The following is a 24,700-nucleotide window of genomic DNA, read 5'->3' as shown; positions in this document are numbered from 1 at the left end:
CCTTGTGACAATGCTGAGAATGCAACGAGTACTTCCTTTCGCATTAAGACTTGAAAACAAAAAGCCATGACAAATGAAAATCGAGCTTGTGTCAACACTCAACATCGATTCCAACAGCCTCAAGGTGCGGTCACATTAGCAAAGCAATGTTGTGTGTAAAAAACAGATCCAGTGTCCATTGTTAATTATGTAGAGATGAATGAAGCACATAATTCACTTCAATTTCACTTTTTTCGCAAAACTCCAGATTGCACAGATTCCTAGTGGAATGGCTGGAATTTGCCTGTGAAATTTCACCAAGTAATGGTAAATGGACCGCATCTTTACATTAGCAGTGTCGCAAAGCTAAAGGCTTAAGGCCTGTTCACACCAAGAAAGATAACTATAGCGATAACTATATTAGCGTCCACACCAGTGGACAATATCATTTATTCTAAACACGCACTGCAGTTCTGTAGTCTGTCGCTTTAAATGCTCAAGTATAATAAAACGTATAGTATATTATAATATAATATAATTTTCTGTGATCAACAGTTATTAGACATATGACATAAAGAGTTGGCTGTTTGCTATGGGAGAATATTAACCAGAAGCTTGCGTAGTAGATTTTAGTGCTTTTTTTTTTTTTGGCTTACTAAGGCCCCGTCCACACGGAAACACATTTAGCTGTAAGGGTAGGTTTAGGGTTGGGGTAGGTGTAGGAGTTAATAAAACACATCTGGTAAGTAGCACATTTATTTAATGTTATTTTATTGTGAGATTTTGCCTCACTTCCTACCATTGCTGTACCCCTTCTAGCTGCAACTCTGCAATTTCTGTGGCAGAATTACAACGCCACATACTGGTCTGGCATGTATACTACATCGTTTTGAGCCGTTTTCAATGCTCTCGTGTGTACGTGGATATTTCTTGAAACGAGAAAAAAAAAAAAAAATCGGATAGGGAAAGCTCAGGCCCCTAAAACAACCTTTTAATCACAAGCACATATATGATAACCTAGAAATGTTGTCAAGTTTTGGAACACAGCTTATATCTTCATATTCCATCATATTATTGATATATTTGCTACATTTACTGTAAACTCATTAGCATTTATTTTCTTTGTTCTACTTCCTGCAGAGATTAACCACAAGCATCTCCATAGATTCGTCCAAATCACCTACGGAAATGTGAACACTGAAAGCACACACAGTACACCACACCACACAAAACAAGGACCCGTTTCATTGTTCCCCTCAAAAATTTCACAACAATTTCCCCCACACACGAATCACGATACGCCTAGGTTTGGGTTCAGGGAGATGATATGAGAGCGACGATAATTTGCTGGCAGATGGCCTTTCATTATACGTCATGCAGGATGGAGGTGAGCCCACAACACTGGGGATAAAACATGTCGTGAATATGAATCCAGCAGTGGAGAGCATCTCCTCCCATCTGTCATGTGTGTTTGTTTTCAGAGCCTCTCTCTCTGCCACTGTGTGTTTTATCTAAGCTAGATTAATTAAGCTGTTTATGAGAGTGGCTTAGCACAGAACAATAGAAGAGGCTGTTTGTTGTCCTTATTAGTGCTCTGAGCATGAAGCGCCCATAGAGGGAAACTCATGTAGCTGACCAGCTTGTATACCCATCCACCCAGAAGCATCCATTAGTGGAAGCTGGAGGGAACGTATTCTGATGGCGGGTGAATTCTAGCAAAGGATTGAGGAACACAAGGGAAGGAAGTTTAACCAAACTGAACCACAAGATTCATCTTCTGAACCACGAGATTCATTCATCTGCGCATGCATAAAACATACTAAAAGTTCACAAGATAATAGCGAGAGAGCAGACATAATAAAGTTCTCATGCTATTCTTCTGGCATGATCATTTTATTAGTAAAATATCCCATCACTCCAGGTTCCAAAATCGCATGGTCTACTCTAAACCACATTTGTCATTGTGTTTTGCTGAAGAACAGCAAGGCTACAAAGGAACATTTCTCTTTAGCAACACTATGAAAGTATATAGCATATAACCATTGATATCTATGGGTACGATACTTAAAAAAGTATATCCTATATAGCATAAATGTTTGTAGTATTAAAGGTCCCATGGCATGAAATTTTCATTTTATGAGGTTTTTCAACATTAATATGAGTTCCCCTAGCCTGAATATTGTCCCCAAGTGGATAGAAATGTTGATCGGTGTAAAACCGAGTTCTGGCTGTCTTTCTCTGCCTTTGAGAAAATGACAGGCCAGACTAGCCAATCCTGAAGTCTCCTGGTTTGACGTCCAAGCAGGAACGGTTACCTCCCTTTCCTCCGCCCAGAGAATCTGGCACACCCATGCAAACGCTCGAGAGATCATGGGTTGTGAACGAGTGAACGCTGGCAGTTTCTCAGTGTTTGGATGTACAAATGAAAACAGAAGTCTTTTTTCAGTTCCTTCTGATCTGTGATCAGTGATTTCTGATGTGTAGCTAATTATTTATTATTCGTGCACACAATGCGGCTTCTCTCTCTCCCGACAGAACGGTGTTTTCTATCTTGTGAGTCAGTGTTTTTGTACGTCCTCGTCGCGTCTATCGGTTCTAAAATGTGCATACAGTCATGAGTTTCTGCTCAACGTGGCAGAGTCAGATCTTTAGAGATAAACCTCACACACGCCGAAGCTCGGGTTGCACTGGCCGGTGGCCTTCAACATCCCCGACCCACAGTACTGCATCTGGCCCACAGCGGAGGCACCAAACGCGGCGTGAGATTAAGCAGAAGGGGGGTAAGCGTGAGCATATACGGGCTAGCCAGCCTAGCCCCACAATAAACTGGATTACATTCGATTACTGCTGTTGTGTCTTTGTTTGCGCTGTGTACTCAACGCGCGTCACTGACGCTTTTATTTTATTTTAAAAATAATGCTATTATCAACACTTACTTTTAACTCGTTCATCTCGACAGCTGTAATGGTACTTTGCATGTGTTACAAAGTTGGTAATAATGATGAAGACGGACTCGGTGTGACTGGGACTCTTGTTTATTCAGAACTCTCAGATACAAACAATAAAACTCGCGCTGACTGACAGCGCTCTCATAACTCAGTAGTTACTATAAATAATTTTGTTAGCAATCGCTCAGTCTCTGATACATTAGTGATGTCCGGTTCGCGAACGATCTTTCTTTTGAACCAGTTCTTTTTAGTGAACCGAATCAGTTCACCAAATCGGACTGAATCGTTCAAAACGGTTCGCGTCTCCAGTCAGCGCTGATCCATAATTTACTAAAGTTACTAACTTTCTGACATGAGTGACAGTCCCTCCTACTAGAAATAGACTAATAACCTGAAGTATATGCTGTAACTACAACAGTTCAGACATGCTGAGAACTGATGTGAAGTGAACTCAGGTCCATCCGTCTCTCTGGCAGCAGCTCATGCCTGCTCCTGCCTCGTAGACCTCATTAAACCACGTCCCCTCCGCTCATTTAAAATGCAAAGATGTCAGCCAATCACAACAGTGGGCGTTTTTACTGAAGTCTCACAGCAGACACGCCTCTTGAAGCAGGGCATTCAGCCACAGGGCAAACAGCAGTATAGAAAAAATGCCTTTTATTTCTAAATTATGACATTTTATGATGTAAAAGTCATACTAACAATATAAGTACACCTCAGGAAACATTATAAAATAATAGAAAAATGCCATGCCATGGGACCTTTAATGTAATTCAGACATACTACATCCACCATGTTGTCATTATCATGTGATCTACCGGCATCGCTTCACCTCCATTCATAAAACCCCTCCCGTGGCCTCATGGGATATTAAAGTGTCTATTGAATGCACACTTTAGAAACGCAAGTAAAAGGTCATCCGGGGACATTTTTCAAATACTATGTATTCGGACATCCTACTCTGTTGGCATACTGTTCTATATGTGACCCTGGACCACAAAACCAGTCATAAGTCACATGGGTATATAAGTGGCAATGGCCAACAATACATTGTATGGGTCGAATTGGTCAAAATTAACCATTTTTCTTTTATGCCAAAAATCATAAGGATATTAAGTAAAGATCATGTTCAATGAAGATATTTTTGAAAATATTTTCTACCATAAATATATAAAAAAAAATATAGTAGTAGTAGTAATATGCATTGCTAAGGACTATATTTTTCTCAATCATATTTAGATTTTTTGACATCCTCAGATTCCAGATTTTCAAATAGTTGTATCTCGACCAAATATTGTCCTATCCTAACAAACCTTATTTAAGCTTATTTATTCGGCTTTCAGGTGATGACTAAATCTAAAGACTGGTTTTGTGGTCCAGGGTCACACATTGGGGAAGCATTTGAATTCAGAAGCAGTGTAAAACACTCTCACCTGATAGGGCTGAAAGGCTCCTTCTTCCGTCAGGAAGTCCAAGTGTCTGTCAGAGAAGAACTCGATGGCTGTGATGGACCCAAACACTGTCTTCCCCACCAGAGGCTTGAACGTCTGTAAGGACAAAAAACACTCAGGTTAGTCAATGCTCTGGGCTTCAGAAGCTAAAAAAAAATAAAGAGTGTCATGCTTGACAGCTCAAACGGAACAAAAATAAGTTTGATCCCTTTTCACATTCACCCAACCTAAACAGCACATAATCAGACTGTGTTTAATGCTGGGTAAATTGTCTTTTATACCCTAGGTTAAACAACATTTCACACTATTTTGAATGGGGTTTATCAGCAACCAAATTTACTCTGGAGTTTACTTCTGTGAATTTGGTATAAAGTAAAAGGGAACTGTTTACCAACATGCAACCAATCATACAGTAACCTCAATGCATAGCTCAATGAATATTTATATGCTTTGTAGAGTCAGAGAATCTCTGTTATGTGCTTACTTACTTATGTGCTTATGTGTCTGTTTTAGTTTCAGCATCCGAGGAAACCACTAAAAATGAGGAACCGTTACAGAAAACACAACTACGGGTTTCTATTTTTTGTGATATATTTTTTGTGAACAATGGTATCACAACTACAAAAGTACAGTGTGAGTTCTCAAACCTGAGTACCTAGAATGAATTGCTAACCCAGGTAAAGTATAAACAGTATGATACAAGAAAACAAAGGATTATGTATACATAAGGTTAAAAATGAACAATTTCAAGTGAGCAATACACATGTGTGTTCCTTCTGGCTGTGCTTCCTGACAATGAACCAATAAACAGGGTGATGTATCTTTCCAACCAAGTCTTTCGCACAAATAAAATGGCAACGTCGTTTAACAATAAGGTCCCTTTTGTTAACAGTCAATGCATTAGCTGACATGAACTAACAATTAAGCAATATAATTTTTAATTTAAAGCATTTATTAATGTTGTTTAGTAAAAATATAATTGTTTCAAGTTAGTTTAGTTTCATGTTAATTTACAGTGCATTAACTAATGTTAACAAATACAAACTTTGATTTAAAAAAATGTATTAGTAAATTAATAAATTACGTAGATATTGTTAGTTTGTGTTACTTAACTAAATGTGAACAAACGAAACCTCATTGTAAAGTTTTACCAATAAAATGGTATCCATACCATATCCATAATACCGTGCCGTATCCACATTGAATACCATATCCACACCAAACAAATCCATACAATCTCAAAATAAATCATGTTTCTCAGATTCTAGCTGGGGCTCATATTCAACAGCAAAAGAGGGTAACTGCAAGTGTAAAATACTCAAGACATGTTTTATTTAACATATACAGTACATATAAAATAGAAAATGGGTGTATGTACTAATATATCAAAACATAGGAATTAGAGGTCAATTGATATTAGATTTTGCTGCTATAACGTGTTTAAATAAAAGGCAATGAAGCCAGTAAAATCTATATACTGAATGTGTTCAATTGATTTGTTGGTCATTAGATTGCTGGGCGGCCCAGAAAGAAGCCACAAGAGTTTGTTGAATTAAATGCCAGATCCTAATAGTATCCAGACATTATTTTACAGAAATTTTGAACAAGCCAAAACTATACAGGGACTCTTGTTTTTAAATGTCTTTCTTTGCTTTACTACTTGTAGCTGATCTTTCAAAAATCAATAAAATCTCATAAAATATGAGCGTCTAGAATGTACAAAAGCATGGCGTTCGTACTTTGAATGTGCAGCGCTCACATTTATTAAATTAAATTATTGTCTTTTGAAGTTTAATAATCACATTTGGCTGTATCACAATTCCTGGCCCCATATGTAATACCCATTCAAATGATAAATGAACGCATTTTAAAGGCCCAGAGGAAACCTGAATAAAATAACAAAAGGATGCAATACCACTTAAGGAACAGATGCATTTGTGAGCATGCTCTTGTGTGAACTAAACTTTGCATGTTTGGGCTCTGAGAGAATGTTCTCACGGCGCAGTAAACATCTGCAGCTTCACCTTAGATCAGAGGTCTTTCCTGAGACTCTAATTGAATCAGAAGGCTAAATTGGCACTAGTATGACTACACAAGAGCTGGACTGAGTGGACAGTAATTGGATTCATTACAAGACCGGCCTCACAGTAGAGTACAAATCTGTAGTGTGTGTGTGTGTGTGTGTGTGTGTGTGTGTGTGTGTGTGTGTGTGTGTGTAAATGGCATGCCATCTGGTCGTGAAGTCTTCATACTCCATGCAGACATGGCGGTCATGAGACTAGCTGCACATGATCCCCATCACAATCTATTCTTCATGTCTGCTGGGAAGGGAACACATCTAAACACATCTACTTTAAACACTATGTACCAGGAGCTTATGGATTTAGATGTCATTTTAGTTTCTCGTTTACAACATTCCTATAATTCCTACAAGCAGAACAGGTCATTGGTAAGTTAAGACTGTATTCATGTAAGAAAAAATAAATAAATAAATAAAGCAGTTGTGGCATATAGACTACATTCTCAATTAAAGTATTTTGAGATTTTGGCATGTTTGTTGCATTTTAATGAATTTCAAAGTAAACACCTTTTTTTATCACTGTAGATGTGATGTTTTTTTTTTTGCCGTGAGCCATCATTTTTTTTAAAGAGTTAAAGGGGCCATCTGTAAATGAATAACTAATAATAAAAATTAATAATAATAATTGAACAGTATTAAAAAAACTGCACACACTGCATCTATTCACTTCATCTTATACAAGTGTGTGCATGTGATCTTAATCCATGCTGGACTTTTGGCTTCGCAACTGACCATTTCTATTTCTATCAACAGAGGTCAGATAAACATGCCCATGTCTGGCTGCCTCCAAAACAACTGTTAAAAGTGAAACGTAACCACACTGACCAACAGGAAGACTTTTTAGACGTCTGACCACCGATCTCTGTGATAGTTCAGTCCAGCTGAATAATTCTGATTGTTTCCGATTTAAGCTCAGACGACCTGTATTGACTGTCTCTCTGCCTGCATGTCTCTCACTGAACCTGAACCTGATCCTGCAGCAGCAGAGGAAAGACTAGCTGTAGATTTACACTACTAAAATAAACCTTTCACCAGCCTCACATGCAGTCAAGTGAACTGCTACTGAATTTGATTTCTATTTGGAGTACTGACCTACTATTAAAACAACCGAACGATTTGCTGCACATAGTTACTGGTTAATAAAACTTTCAAGGGATTCTAAAATACATTATATAACTACAACGTGAAATTGACCAAGAGACTATATCTTTTAGCTGACTGATGGCACAAAATGAATTTGCTTTATAAAATGAAAAATAAATATTTTCCTTATGATGTTGAATCAATAATTTTGATCTTTGCATCAGTTTTTAATTTATTTGTGTGCAGAATCGTAATTTTCTACAGTTTCATTAAAACTCGGAAACCCACATTTCTATGAGATGCAAACCTCCTAAGAGATTCAAACCAACCCACAGTTGAATCATGAAATATGCTTGACACTAGCTACGTTTACATGCAACCTAATAATCTGTTCATAATCAGATTGGTGGATCAATAAAACTGATAGCCTTCATGTAAACAACTCAATCAATCTGACTGAAATTGATCCAAATGAAATTTCGATCCAATTGAATTATCCTTGAATCTGACAACACTCAATGAGATCAAATATTTTGCTCACGTGCGCAGTGCTGTGATGCATTTGTTTCTTTAAGTCTTATGAACTGGTCAGTGGAGGTGACTGAATATTTGCTACATATTTGTTAAATTGTAAAATATTTTTTGGACTTTTTTTTTTATAGACATGTCATCAAAACTAAAACTGCAATTAAGTTTGAGGTAGCTCCGGTGACACGTGAGCTAAAAATGTGTTCAGGATAGCTGTAATACACATGTAAATGAATATGCAAATCAGTATGCAAATCAGAAGTTTAGGGTACATAAGCAAAACTTTCAGAATCTGAAACTGGACTGGATTCACTCGGATTGAAGAAAATTTGTGCATTCAAAACGAGTCTGTGTTATATTGTGTAGTTGCCCATACCTAGCTTTACTCATTGAGTATCTCAATCTTATTCTGAGAAACTGGAATTTTATTTACTAGAAGCAGCATGAATTTATCAGGCTTGTAGTAGAGCTTCACTGCTGTTGTCTACCTCCTCTTCTGCGCATAGGGAGTTGAATCAAGGCTACAGGAACATGAGCTGTTTCTAGGACAGATAAATATAGCAACAGCAGATCTACATCTCTTAAAGGAAAACCAGGCTTTGTTGTTCTAATAAAAACACACAACATAGACCTCGGGAAAATGCACACTTGATACAGCTGTGAGAAGAAATATAAAAACAAACAAAAGACCTGAGCAGGTCTGCAGCTGGAGCCTAAGTTTTACTCAATGATTTCCGAAACCAGTATGCGATTTCAAATCTGGATGACGTCTGGTAGCAATCAGTCTATTGCTGAAAGCAAAACCAAACATTCAACATTACCACAACTGCGGCGTTTTGCACTTTACAGCCAGAGGATTTCATCAGAAACGATATATCACCCCTGTGACACCTCCACGCACAAACATAGAAGCGCAAAAGCATTTCCTTGAGCGATTGCAACTGGGTCACATCTGCCACTTGTCATTAGGGAGTTACCTCTCATCACAATCAAGCAGGCAAACAGACAGCGCAATAATTGCACATCTCCAGAATACAGAATACACCTGAGTGGATCCATGATACACCCTCACAAATGCAGCCGCACACATGGAAACACACACAATACATGTATCCTCTGAAAGAACAAAAAGAGGCCAATGAAAGGAGGGGCTCTTTCAGAGAAAGCACAGGCTGGCCGTGGCAGACAAAGCATCTCCAAAAGTCCTCGGCTGGGTGCTGCGCGGCGGGCCGTAATTCAGCTATAAATATTTGATAAGGCTGAGTGCACTGGAATGTGCATGGAGCTGTGAGGGGGGTTCATGCATAGCCAAGTGTGCTGGAGGCTGGGACGCACCAGGACGGTCTGATGAAGGTCATGAAGGAACGTCGACTGCGCTTACACAAGCATGTGTGGGATCTTGTCAGTGACAGACAGACGCTCTTGTCTTTCACTGAACATATAAATACATCTCTCTGTTGTCTCTTTTGCACTGACGCAGGTCCTCGAATCATGTGCAAATCGCCAAAATGGTGGGCTGCAAATTTCACACAATCAGCAAAAACAGTCACAGCAGACAACAGTTACAGTGTTAAAAAAAGCTATCTCCAAGAAAGATTATAGGAGTACGTTTTACAAGAAAATACCATTCTAGTTTTTCTACATCATTTCATGTTTAATTTAATGTGTTACTTGTTACTCATTTTATTTGTAATTATTTGCGAAATTTACTAACAATTTCTGAGGGAAAATAGTTTCAAAGTAAATCCTACATCAGATTTTTTAATGTATTCCGCAGACTGCTTAAAATCACCACATGCACTCTTCACGTAATGCTACGACCACAAATACCATCATGAATGAGTAACAACTGTTAATAATTCAGTTCTCACGTTCCCGTATGTAACGCACTACAAGTGTACTGCGCAGTCATTTTTGTATACAGGCTACTATCTTTTGTGCCTTCTAAAAGTGTCACAGGACCTCACTATGTAGTATATTTACTTAACTAAGTGGCATCTAAAGTTGTCTTTTTTGTAATTTGTAATTAAAAACCAATTTAGTGTAAAAATGCATGTCTATGAACACTTTATTTTAAGGTAACAGTTGCACGTTATGTAGGGTTGTCAGTAACTATTATTTTGGTAATTGAGTAATTAGTCTATTAGTCTATAAAAGTGAACAATAACCTTTAAAATTACTTAAAATACATAATAACAATGAGGCAATAATAATTGGTTCAAATAAAGTATCAAAAACAAGAAATCATTTGATTTTATTGAGCAACACTGTTAAAATACATAATATAAACAAACAACTTATGTACTATAACAAAAGTCTCCAGAGGGCACCGGCGGCCTTGTTGTTACACTTTACAGCATCATCAAATCACGATGAACAACAGTTTGCATATTTTGAAACATATTGATTTATTCTCCTGTGTTGCCGAAGGTTTCTAAGTCATATATGTTAGAAATCTGGTGAAATGGCGCACACTGCGTTCCCAGATGAAGGTTATAAGCAACCCAAACTCACAGCATATGCAGAGATATGAGTTTGTTAACCGAGCTGCTGAGATGCGCTCCATGCATGTACAAAATGATGGACACTTGCTATGAAACACGAATCGCAGACTTTGTGAATTTACAATAGCACTATGCTATATTATGATTTTAAATGGTTTAAATATATCTTGTAGCCTTAATGTGGTTTCTCATCCTTGGAATGCAGCACTTCCAGTATTTTGCTGGTTAATCGACATGAACAGATTTTTTTTAAATCGAGTACTCAAATTTAATCAAAGGAATCGTGGCGGCCCTAAAATTATGCATAATTACAAGCAACTAACCCTAAACTGAATCCTCTACAGTAAGTAAATGTAGCTCATTATTTTAACTCTGTACTTATTTGAGTAATTACACTGTAACGTCTCCTTAAAATTAAGTGTAACCTGCCATTTATCGACGTGGATGATCATGTGTAATTGTAGCCCGCTAAATATCTGACAATCTGCAAAAACAGTTGCCGCAGACAGCAGTTATTCTGCAGACTGCCTAAATCACCACACACACACTCTTCACAGTAACGTTACAACCACAAATAGCATCACGTTCCCAATTTGCACATAAGCAGGCGTGAGCTTGATGGTAACATTTGGGCAACTCAGAGCAATGACATCATACTGATAGTAGTTTACAGGAAACAAGACATTTAGTGAGGTTAGATAGTCAGTCATGTCCTGAGGTGTCATTAACCCCCCATCTGCTCTGAGAAAAAGTAGATTGCTCCCATTATCAATGACTAAGCTGTCTACGAGTGTGCAATGAAAACACTAACACTGATCTATTAGTTGCATCATATAGCTTGCCGGCAGTGTTGTTGTTTCTCTAGCAAATGACAGATCTGTTGTGGAGGAAGACGCCATATCCAATATTCCATAAACACACTCGGAGTGTTTGCAGGGGGCTAGTTTCCCCACGATGTCTTAAACACAACTGTTACTAATTTGGTTCTCATGTCTCCGGGAGGCTCAAAATACACTACAAATATGCTGCTTACTATGCAATATACAATGTATGCTGCCTACTAAATGTGTCACATGACCTCAATATGCAGCATGTTTATTTTACTAAATACGTTGCAAGTGACAATGTATTTAAAAAAAACTATTTTGTGTAAAAATGCATTGCCATATATCGTATTTCAACATGATTGTCTGAATAAGTTCTATACAGTAATTTCCATACCTGTCCAACAAAAAAATAAGCAATTATTCTCAGTACTAATGTTTTTTGGTCTTTGTCTTTCTACCTCCTACATCTCTGGCCTTACAGCCTTCCTTCTGTTTCATAAATGTGTTTCATTGTCTAATTTTCACTCATTTTCGCCAATGAGTGTGAGGATTCTCTCATGAAATTACTGAATGCACTTTAACATTTTAATAAGAAAATTAGTTAAGAGGTACATTGCATAAAGTAAAATTGTGGTTGGTATCCCTTCTGCTTTATTTATCACACTGAAAATGGAAGGTCCATGCAGTTTTTTTACTGTACATTTTGGTATTCCATACATAAATATGTGTATACTTTGATTTGTATACTGTCAGAACACATACTACTAGTAGTAGTACGGCAGTATGACATTGCAAACTCACCCAGAGACAGAGAGCGAGCCGTACTATTCCAAGTAATATTGCAGTATACAAGATTTATAACCTCACCGCAGAACTTCATCCCCATAAAACAGTGAAACTGAGCAGAAGGCTGGGACACCCGGCCAAGTCAGCTCTAACAACCAACTTCAGTTTAATGGTCACTTCCTGTCTAATGTGTTTCTAAGAAGAAGCACAAAGCTGTCTGTATGTGTGTGTCCAGATCCAGAGAAAGCTGTACATTCCCTCTGACATCCTAAGAAAAGATAGACTTAAAAAAACACATCCCAACAGGAGGAACGGTACTTTCCCACTTTTGCCTGACATATCCCTCCTCACACAGACATAGACATACACACACAATAATCGAAACCAAAGCAACATTCCCTCATAACATCCAATAACAGCACAAAAACACTTTTATCATTTCAATCAATCTGAACGACATGTACCGGATCAAAACAAAGATAGGACAGGAATTAGATAAAAAGTTTATTAAAAAATTAAAATATTATTTTTTCACCCTCATATTGTTACAAACCCATATAACTTTTGGTTTGAAAATGACTGTTCTGCTACAAGACTCTCTCATTGTTTTCTAATGGCTGGTTTCCACTGAGTGGTACGGTTGAGTACACAATTTTTGCCGTTTCCATTGTCAGTTGCCTAATTCCGAACCGTACCGTACAACTTTTGTTAGCACCCTTCCATTGGGGTACCTAGCACAGAAGTCCGGTACTTAAGGGTTGAGCTAGACGCACTGCAGAACGCTGATTGGTTGACAGAGAATTGTCACTTGCATATGCTTTTTCGGCTGTGTTTTTCCTTGCAGCCTGCAGCCTTGGCTCAAACAAAGCATGTCGTCTTCTTGTGACAAACAGCCACATGCAGAGAAGCAAGAACAAGATATGTCGGGTATATGCTATTTGATGTCCATTGATGTTCACAGTGTCGCTTCTTCTATGCGCGACAATGACGTTGATCACTACACCGCGCCTATCATAAGGGTACTGTTGGCGGTGGAAACGCAAGCCGGATCAGGGTTTACGGTCCCGAATCGTACTGGACTGTACTGAACCGTACCGCTCGGTGGAAACGAATGATGAGTGTTCTGAAGCCATGTTACTTTTATGTAGGAACAGACTGAAATTTAAGTTGTATGTGCCACATTTATGGTGCATTTTGTCCTACTTGTGGTTTGACCATCTCCATCCACTTTCCTTGTATTGAAAAAGAGCATTCAAGATATTCCTCAAAACATTGCCTTTTGTGTTCCATTTAAGAAATAAAGTCATACAGGTTTGGAACAAAATGATATTGAGTAAACAATGACCATTTTCGTTTTTTGGGTGAACTATCCTTCTAAAATGACTGTTCTGGAACAAGTCTCTCTCGTCCTCTCTCTCTCTCTTTCTCTCTCTCTCTCTCTCGAATCCGAGAGCCATAATTAGAAACAGCCGCACTATGCACAGTGCTGCATTGAAGGAGCTGTTTGCTAAATGGGTCATAGTGCAACCCTGCCCTTCCTCGCTCAAACACACACATACATACACTGTTTCAGGCATTACACTTCTCAGTGGATCAAGCAGATTAAATGCCCCTCCAGACTTTGCCCCAGAGAGAGAGAACAGGACGATATAATCAGCTTACTTCGCTGGAATGAGCGAACAGGCCTGTCAAAACACAAGACACCTCCGCCTACTATCGCCCTAACCGACACTAGACGACCCCTGTTCCAACACCCACCCAAAAACAGGCACACCATCCATCCCTGTCTCAAATAAGCGGGGGCTTTCCACACAGCTGCAGTTCTATCCGACACCCACCGTCTGTCTGGGCCGCTCACATGTCTTTCGCACTACTGCTTTAATAAGCGTACAACCAGGAAAAATCCCCTGCAACTTTAATTCTCAGTTCTGCCAGTAAACTCTGATATGCTCGAATCTGTCCTTGATATATTTTTGTGCGCAAGAGAGAAGGCTTGGAGCTTTAGCAAGGCTACAAAAGGCGCTTGTGCTTTCAACCAGTTAAGTTAGCGCCCTGTAGCTGTAGACACAATAACACAATTGACTGCACACAAGCAGATGGTTGATAAACATCCTGTTAGACGAACACATGAATGTTCCAACACGCCCTGATGTAACTGGCTCAACATGAGACATTTCCCTCAACGTCTTCAGGCTATACGGTCTCAAAGTCATAAAAAGGCTTATTTATGGAAAACAAGAGATTGTTTACCTCTTCGCTGGTCTTAAGGATGAGCCCAAGCCAAAGGTGGAGCCCGGTCAGTGGACATGCGCCGCTCAAGTTAAAGAAACTGGAGTGGGACGCAGATGAGCGAGAGAAAAAGAGGAAGAAAAACAAAACAAACAAGCACAAGTTTCTCTCAAAGGCGTCTCGTGGTCTTTAAAAGAAGAGGCGTGCTTTGAAAAGAGACCTTCCCTGCTCAGACGCTGGCCACATGTCAGACATTTTATGTGGCTGACAGGAAACACAGAATGAGAGAAAAGCCTCCACTGCCGCAGAGCTCAAAGAAACAGGGCGAGGAGGACTAAAAAGTGAAGCGGACCGTTCGTTCGCTCACACGCTCCCTCTTCTGCTCGTCTCTCTGTATCTGAACGTCAGACTGTTAGCGAGTCTGTCGTCAGCGGTGCCAGAGAACAAGTCCGATCCGTCCAGTGAGCGATGTTTCTCGGCCTGCCTGAGTCTGGAACTGGGTCAGGCTGCCTCCCTGCTTCCTCCAGAGCCCGGTTACACAAGCGGTTAACACACACACTCCGCCACTGCAGCGATCAGGAAGCTCTTGAGAGCCACGTACTGAAAGAACAAGCACGCACAGGCTGCTATTGTATTTTCCCCCTCGTCATGGATTTTTGGTTTGCTGTTGCGCAGACGGCTTTTTCAGTGGCTGTTTGTGTGGTGAGAAAATCAGTGTGGCACTGTAGAGAGTGAAATGAAAGAATCTGAGCGAGAAAGAGAGAGAGAGTGTGAGTGAGTGAGGAAAAGAGAGGGTGGGGGGTGGCATGGAGGCGAGTGTAAACCATGAAAAGGGCGTTGCTATGTACAATGTAACTAATCTGTCTGCCATCACAGGTGGCAGAGCCGCCCCACAGTATGACTCACCCTGATGAGCAGGCCACTGGTGCGCGCACACAAACACACACACACTAAGAATTAAAGGGATAGTTCACCCAAAAAGAAAAATTCTGTCATGTCGTTCCAACCCGTATGACTTTCTGTGGAACACAGAAGCAGATCCTTGGCTGAAAGTCCTGGCTTCTTTTTGCCATACAATTGAAGTGAATGTGATCAGACGCTCTTTAGCTCCAAAAACGACATGAAAAGAAGTGAAAGAAGTTCATATTACCCATGAGCGGTATTTCAAGTCTTCTGAAGTCACCCGATAGTTTCATGTGAGGAAAACACCGAAATGCAAGTCGTTTTTCATTGAAATTGTTGCTATCAAATGTTTTGCACTTACCTATATTTAAACCTGCTGAGTGTCGACAAGTCATGCAACAACCAAAGTCATTTGGTATCACTGACTTCAAATCTTGCGCAAAGCAAGCACCTTAACATGCCATATTTGAATCCACATCCACATGTGCCAAACACATTAATCCACACTCGCTGTCAATGGAGTATACTTAGACTATGAGTGAGTAGTAGCTGGGCTGTCACGACAACTGCAATATTGTAATACCGCGATACTAGCCATGAAGCCAAACAGAGGAACGCAAGCAACCGCCACAAACGCAATGTTCACGTTTCTACTTTTTTCATAAGACTATACCCTTCTAACAAGAGAAAAATATTTTTTTTCCACCAACTGGCCCTTTTTTACTTAAGACTGTGTACCATTGTGATCAAAGGCTCCTTAGCACTAAACAAGCCGAAACAGATCGACTGAGCGTGTGCAATAACCTCCGCCTGTCTTCTTTAGGTTAAGTCATATATTTGTGAAAAAAAATATGTTTGCCATGTCCTAAGAGGAAGGCGATCTTTAACGTCTAAGGGTATTTCCCATGAATGATGTCAGCACTGGTGAATGCATTGAAACCATTCCACTCTCTATGAAGTGAAGCATCAGCTTCAGCATTACCCCGGTGACGCATTGCTGGTCTGCTGGGCCTTGTAAAGTGACGCTCAAAGTAAAAATAATTTCAACACTTTGAATGAATCAGCGTTTTTGAACGCATTAGTTGAATGACTCGCGGTTTAATGACTCACTCAAACAGTCCCTTGCCACCACCTAATAGTTTAACACTGTAACCTGCACTGACTGACAGCCTGTCTAGAACGCGCAGAGACAAGCAGTGCTGATATTGGTGAGATATCAGCAGTCTTAGAAAGCCTCTCGTCCAGTCAGTTTTGAAGACCCGGAACTATCTGGTATACATATAACAATAGCTCAACAAGCTTATTGTCAGGTTTATGTTCTTCTTATGTGGACTCTTATTTTGACCCTTAGTTCGGTTTCCTTTAGTTCCTGTTTCCCCGCTCTGTTTAGATAGGGTATCACTGGTTACTGATTATGTCCTCGTTTGTTGCATTAGTTACGTATTAGTTTCACATACACTATATTGCCAAAAGTATTGGTGACACCCCTACAAATCATTGAATTCAGGTGTTCCAATCACTTCCATGGCCACAGGTATATATAATCAAGCACCTAGGCATGTAGACGCTTCTACAAACATTTGTGAAAGAATGGGTCGCTCTCAGGAGCTCAGTGAATTCAAGCGTGGTACCGTGATAGGTTGCCACCTGTGCAATAAGTCCATTTGTGAAATTTCCTCACTACTAAATATTCCACGGTCAACTGTTAGTGGTATTATAAAGTGGAAGCAATTAGGAACAACAGCAGCTCAGCCACGTAATATCACAGAGCGGGGTCAGCGCATGCTGAGGCGCACAGTGTGCAGAAGTTGCCAACTTTCTGCAGAGTCAATAGCTACAGACCTCCAAACTTCGTGTGGCCTTCAGAATAGCTCAAGAACAGTGTGTAGAGAACTCTGTGGAATGGGTTTCCATGGGCGAGCAGCTGCATCCAAGCCTTACATCACCCAGTGCAATGCAAAGCATCAGATGCAGTGGTGTAAAGCACGCCGCCAATGGACTCTAGAAAAGTGGAGACGTGTTCTCTGGAGTGACGAATCACACTTCTCTGTCTGGCAATCCGATGGACGAGTCTGGGTTTGGTGGTTGCCAGGAGAACAGCACTTGCCTGACTGCATTGTGACAAGTGTAAAGTTTGGTGGATGGGGGTTATGGTGTGGGGGTTGGGCTTGGCCCCTTGGTTCCAGTTAAAGGAACTTTTAATGCTTTATCATATCAAAACATTTTGGGCAATTTCATGCTCCCAACTTTGTGGGAACAGTTTGGGGATGCTTCCTGTTCCAACATGACTACACACCAGTGCAGAAAGCAAGGTCCACAAAGACATGGATGAGCGAGTTTGGTGTGGAGGAACTTGACTGGCCTGCACAGAGTCCTGGCCTCAACCCGATAGAACACCTTTGGGATGAACTGGAGCAGAGACTGTAAGCCAGGGCTTCTCGTCCAACATCAGTGCCTGACCTTACAAATGCGCTTCTAGAAGAATGGTCAACAATTCCCATAAACACACTCCTAAACCTTGTGGAAAGCCTTCACAGAAGAGTTGAAGCTGTTATAGCTGCAAAGGGTGGGCCAACTCCATATTAAACCCTATTAAGAATGGGATGTCATTAAAGTCCATGTGCATGTAAAGGCAGACGTCCCAAGACTTTTGGCAATATAGTGTATGTCTAGTTTACTTTCCTTTGTTCTACCCCTGTTTATATAGTGTTTCAGTTGTTCTTGGTTAGTTCTCATTTATGCATTTTGTGCTTTGCGTTATTCTCCTGTGTATTCATTCAGAGTGCTTGGATTATTAATAAAGCCTGTTTTGTTTTTTAATCTCCTTCTTCGTGCCTGCTGACCACATTGTAACATTTATTTATATAGTAAAAAATATAATAACAATAAAATAAAAATGCAGCAAATAACAACGTGATATTGAGGGAAATTCATATATAAGGGAAATTCATTCAGGAAAATTCTCAACACACAATTAAAACAGTAAAAATACACAATATTCAAAATACACTGTTCAAGTATAATTTTAATGACAATTTGGGAGCTGTCTTTAATGTCATCTGTCCCCATTTCAGACAGGACATTCAGCACAGCTTCACTTTTTTTGTTCCACAGAAAGTCATACCAGTAACATTAGAGTGGGCAGGGTTTTCATTTCTGGGTTGTGAACTATTCCTTTAAAGAGCACATAAAGCTTTAGTAAGCAAGGCCATGGACACGTTTCCTCCTCGTGGGTCCTGGCGACTTTCTCAGCAGCTCGGTATTCAAACGGCCATGCTGGGCTGAAATACAAGCCTGCTGAAACCCATTAGTCACCGGACACACTGAGGACACAATAATCCACATAAATTAAAATGAAGGGACAGGCGTTTGGCTCGAAGGTAGGATGTCCTTGGCTCAGACTTGGTGTGTAATACAGTAGAGGATTAAAGGGAAGTGTGTGTGCCCACTAGAGCGCAGGAGAGGGTGGGTTTCCTTACACTCCAGTGGCTGTGCCCACCTCAAGGGCAGGACACCATGTTCAGTCTCCTGAATCGAAGACAGGAACTGTGAGAAAATAACAGCTCTGTTTGTCCTACAGATACAGGCACAATGATTAAGTCCAAAATAATGAAGACATTAGCTTTTAAAGACAAAGTCTATTTTTTGCTCTTTTAATAAATATATCAGGTCTTATTTGGCACAATTCATCAGTGCACATTATTCTAAAGTACATAAAGTCAATAACTTTATTTGCCAGTAATTAGGATTTTGGACTTTTTAGCCCCAACAATCTCAGGTAACAGTTTCTGCCAGACAATAATCTCAAGTACAAATTGCTTAGAAGAGTAACAGCAGTATCCTCCACAAGCCACCGAATTTGAATACTTTAATACTTAGCACCACCACCAACAATTGTTCAGACTCAGTATTCACCAGTAGATCATACAGAATTGCAATTAAAAGGATGGTTCGCCCAAAAAATGTATCATGTTGTTCCAAACCTGTATGACGTTCATACCTCACTGGAAAAGATATTTTGATGAACGCTGACTTCCATTTGTATGGATTTTTTTTCTCTCTAAATATCTTTATCATCAAAATATCTATTCTTTTGTGTTCCACAGACAAAAGAAAGTCAAACAGGTTTGAAATGACATCAGAGTGAGGAAATTATGACAATTATGGCAATTTAAGTCATTATAAATGGCTTTATAAGAGGCACAAGCACAGACATGTGCAAGAACAAGGTGTGCGCGCGCACACACACACACACATTAGGAATGAAGAGCCAGTGAAGATAACAGCATGACATTTGAAGCCGCCCGTGTTGAAAAGCAGGAAGTGGTAGGAAATGAGTATGGGTGCGTGAGTGTTCCCTCTCTCTCAGACAGCATGATAAAAGCCTGCTGAAGTCCAGAGCGTCTATGCCGCAGTGTGTTCTTGGCACCCGAGCTGTCATGCTCAAAAGACCCAAAGCGCTCCACAATGATCAAAGAACATTTTCACGCACAGAAACCCAATCCCACGTCTCGCGCTCATTCCGTCTCTCAGTACACTGCCAGCGCACAGTCAAACACAGCACCGCTTTAAAAAAATTACAGACATGCTGCTGTGATTTCCCACAAGTCTTTTATTAGTAAATGCATTACATTCTCTCAGATTGCTAGTTCTTACCCACAATATGTAGATTTTTTTTTCCATTTTCCGTGTTGATTTTGTAAATCTGTGTAATTTACTGGATTAAGGTGACCATCCATCCTCTTTTTAATTTCCTATTTTCCTATTATTTCTAAACAGCCAGAAATGCATGGGTTTTGGCTTTATGTTCCTATTGATGTGCTCTCTACAGTCCTCATTCATTCTACGTACGTGTAATTGCTTTGACTGTTCTCTGTAGATCCTGCCTTCACAGTTGTGTTATGTGTAATGTCTGCATGCTACTGGTGAAACAACTTTTTTTTTTTCAATCATTACCTTCAGCAAGTCGGATTCACATCACACACGCATATTAACAGATTACAGCATTCACACTGGGAGCATGAGCTGTGTGATGTCACATCCCAGAATTCATACCATTCAATGAAACGCCTCGCTCACACAGTATGTGTAAAACCGGCGTTTTAAAATGTAAAATAATAGAAGAATTACACAAGAATTCCTGTGCTTTCATCCCGGTCACGATATCATTAGCCAAAGAAAAGAATCCTAAGCTAAATTAAACACTTTATAGTAAGACTCTTTAATATAGTTAATGTTTTAGGTATCATATACTAAAAATTGACCAATACTTATAATAAATAGAAGTTAATGTTAATTTCTGCATATAATACATTTTTAACATTTAACATTTTACCTAGATTAATGATCCCTAACCATGCGTTCACACCGCTGCTGGCAAGAATGTCAAAGTGGCCAGAAGTCATTCTTTTTCAATGTGAAAATGCGAGCAGCGGCACGGCGCGTCTTGAACTTCAGGTCAACAGTAATGAGCTATGACGCGGTATGGCGGCAACCGATCGGAATGTAGAAGTCCTCCGCTTGAGAGGATTCCAGAGAACGCAGTCCTGAAAACGTTGGTTCCGACCAAACATTAGTTCCCAAGCAAAATGGTTGATCATTGCTGTGGCCGGTTTGATAAGAAGGCGCCACATTATTTATAGGCAACATTTTTGTGCTAGAACGCTTGTTTTTCAACGGGAATGCAATTCATCTGCTCAAAACAACACCGATTTGACCAATTGCATTAAGGCTACATTTCAACCAGGACAGTTATTGTAATTTAGGCTGCACACAAATTAATGTTAATGTTAATTAAAGAACAAGGCTAGCAAACGTCTCCTTTAAACTGTTAAATTAGACTAGCACTTAACCATGAACACAAAAGCCACACCACACAAACGGCTTTTAATCGGTTTATTTCATTAGCAAACTATAATTGTTAAGTTCTTTCCATCGATCAATTTTTTTACTTTCACATTTAAAAGATTTCATGAGGTTAACTTATACTAGTGGTCAGTCTGCACATATACCGATCAACATGCTTGTTTGCTTTGCGACCCCTTTAAATCAAGTTTAAAAAAAGACCAAGCATTCGATCTATGTCAGAGTCCACGAGAGTCCGAGCGAAGTTTGACGCTCTCACAGATGGCAGTGTGAACGCACAGTAATGCATTAATCATTGATGTGTTCTACACTGGATGCGACGCGACAACAAATTCCCGATGGTAAACTGATGCACCATTGTGACATGCTTCAAGCACTCACACTAATTCTAATACAAAAGACAAATAGATTTGCAATGACTGTCCGGTGTGGACTGCTTCTAGCTGTTGCGACATGAAATCGGTCTCAACCACTGTAGACACAGTGTCAGTCAATCACATGTTTGATTGCTCTGTATATTCCCCAGTGCTGCCTGGGCTAAAAAGTGGGTTTTTATGGACCAACAACATGTACAACATGCACACACACACATGCACTCCCGTTCAAAACGAAGTTATAATATTTCACATTTTAACCAAATAAATTAAGCCTTTTTTGAGGATTAGAGACTTATTTCAAAAACATTAAAAAAAATCTTACTGACTCCAAACTTTTAAGCAGTACACACAAACAAGAGTTGCAGAGAGAACAAAAACATCACTCTAGGCTTTATGGGTTGATAGCAATTTTTTCCCTATTTTCTCTAATGCAAAATGGAAGCTCTAGACACTGTGACATTTCATTTAATGGAGCGTTCCTCTTCTGTTCTGCCTGTTTTGCATAATAACTTAAACCATTCAAATTGCTCCGCTCCGATAGGGTCAGGTAGCAGCTCGGCAGCTGTGATCGCATTCATGCAATTAACGTTTCGGCAAATGCTCCGGCATAAACCTCAGCAAACGCTGCCTTATCTCCTGCTTTAAGGTCATGAAGATGAAATACGGTGCCAATTATGTGTCAACCCAGAAAAGCACTGTGCGCCAAGATGGAAGAATTTCACCGGTGAAGATTTTAATCAGCAAGCTCGTATGATTCCTGATCACTAGGAGAGTGTAATCTTCAGCACAGTGAAAGCAGCTTGTGTGGATCAGGTTTGGAGATAGATAGGTGAATGCTCCAAGAATATCCCTTGTAGTGCAGGGACTTCAAGTCTGTTGATATGTTTGCCAGCTGCCCTAGAGACAACATGGCAAACCTGTATTCAGATGTCCTGACAAGAGCATTTCATTTCATCAGCATTTCAAGTGTTGAGTGATATTGAGCTTCACTCTCTTGATTTCTCTTGACATACTGTAGGAAACAACAAGGCCCCTCTCTTTGCTACATTTTGATTGGATCTCTGAGAACTAGTACAAACAAAATGTCCAACGCCATCAGATAAGGATGCTAGGACAACTGACAGACATCTCAAGGACTGGAAGGTCAGGACTTCTTATTGGTCGACGGGAAGTTTCTGCTCTGCACCCATCTTGAGACTAATCCCTAAGGTTTAAGCCAACTGCCATAAAAATTCCAGTGGCTGAAACAAAGAGAGCCTAAAATGATCCATCCGAACCCATTCATAACCATGTTTGGAAACCTTAAAATTGATGTAAACTACAAATAAGTTCTCTCAATGACAGCTATTTGTAGTGCAACATCTTACACAAACTAAGCTTTTAATGTACAAATGAATGCATGCATGAACATTTTACTTTTCCCATCTTGATTGGACTTTCTGTTCAGAACATTGCCAAAGGTATTCTGGTGGTGTTTTGGAAAGTGAGAAATGCATTGGTAAAACGTTAAAGACACTGTAAAGACTTCCACAGGGCAAAGAAGGGTGGGCCACAAGGTGTGTGTCGCCTCTGATGCCAGCAGCCAATCATAGCACTGGAATGGAGAAGTGCCACATTGCAATCTCCTTCTCATCGGAAAGGGATAAGTGTACCCTTTCAACAGACACTCCTTGTTCTGAGTCTCAGTCCTGCAAAGGTGAGACATTAGCAGATACAACGTTTTGAGTCTTTGTCCTGTGAAGTGAGGCAGCCACGAATACGACCAGTTGAGACAACAACAGATGCAGCACGCCCTGAGTCTCCAAGCCAAAGAGACAAAAGCGGATTCACTAAGTCTTGAGTCTCTAGCCAGAGAGGCAGAAGACAAATAGACATTTGCAACAGGGTTTAGCTCCAGTAAGTAAACCTTCACTTCAAGGTACCTTTGTCTGCATGTTCCATATTGTTAAGGACCTTCTGCACCTACGTCAGGGCCTTGTCTGCATGTTCCAGAATTTAGGGCCAGAATTGTTGGTGCTCCAGGAGATCAGCATCCCACAGAGCTTCATATTCAAGGCTGTTGAAACGGATTCCAGCTCCTTTCCCTACTGCATTATTACCCAGCACAACCAGTGGAAGACGTCACCGCCATCAGACTACTCACTCGACCACGTGGACTGTAAATATCACTTTACCAAACCTGTTTCCAGTGACCTTGGCATTGTTGTATATTATCAGTATATGATTTGCTAATTTACATAAGTAACATAACTGATGTTAGCTAATAATACATTTAATTTATTTGTTTAATGCATAATAAGGATCTTCACAATTACTGTAGTTAAAACAATTTTTCTTTAAGAAAACGTAACTGCCATAGCCATACCCAATTGAATCACTTTTTTATTTGATCTGTCGTGAGCCCTTTATTCCTTCATCATTGTTTTCATTTGTGTTGTGCTGATTACTCTTGTCCATGTATTTGTGAATAAAATGTATTTTATAACACTTGTCTTCCTTGTGCTGATAATACAGAAGAGGCTCAACAAATTACCGATATCTCACAAATGCTTCAGATTGGTCAGATGACAAACTCCCTCCAATTTACATAATTTTATCTTTTCAACAAAGATCTTTGATTGTTGTTTTACTGCTAAGGCAAAATTCCTTATCTGGTGCCCGAGGAAAAGGGGTAAGAGTTTTTATGGTAGTTTAAACATAATCTACAACAGCAGTGTTTTATTTAGTGGTTTATATGTTTATTAGTGTTATCTCAAACTCTTGTTCTGGTAATAAAGGTGGCCATAGGTCATGCTCAGCGTTTGACCCTGGACTCCCCGATCAGAGGTCTGCCATAATACCACAGACTCCACCTGCCACTGCCTCTGATTAACAGGGCAGATATTTTGAGAACATTAGGCTGCTTGCACAAACAGGAATTAGACTCCGTGAGCAGGCAACATTAGCTGTGTTTACATGGACCCTAATAATCTGTTTGTGATCAGACTAGAAGCACAGTCGGAATAAAAAAGTGACAAGTAACCATGTCCAATTGGATTGAATTGACCAAATCCGATTGAAATTTTATTTGGATTGTAATTGGTTGTTTAAACGTTTTTCAACCCGTTTCGATAGGACATGTAGACACTTGATCGGATTGA

General features: G+C 39.8%; 1 protein-coding gene across 5 annotated transcripts in view; it reads right to left on the bottom strand.

The window, feature by feature from the left end:
* The window catches only part of jmjd1cb (jumonji domain containing 1Cb), a 148,455-nt gene that overhangs the window by 37,418 nt on the left and 86,337 nt on the right, over positions 1–24,700 (bottom strand). For 3 of the 5 annotated variants that reach the window (XM_079845838.1, XM_079845839.1, XM_079845840.1), the window contains exon 3: positions 4,361–4,474. In XM_079845838.1, the coding sequence (XP_079701964.1) occupies positions 4,361–4,474 (114 nt within the window). Of the gene's footprint in view, positions 1–4,360; positions 4,475–14,436; positions 15,137–24,700 lie in introns of those variants that run through there. The other 2 variants (XM_079845841.1, XM_079845842.1) reach the window with 2 other exon arrangements.

Source organism: Gobio gobio (assembly GCF_949357685.1).
Source record: "Gobio gobio genome assembly, chromosome: 20".
NCBI lineage: Eukaryota > Metazoa > Chordata > Actinopteri > Cypriniformes > Gobionidae > Gobio > Gobio gobio.
The sequence above is the reverse complement of the archived record's forward strand: the minus strand, read 5'-3'. Positions and strand labels throughout refer to the sequence as shown.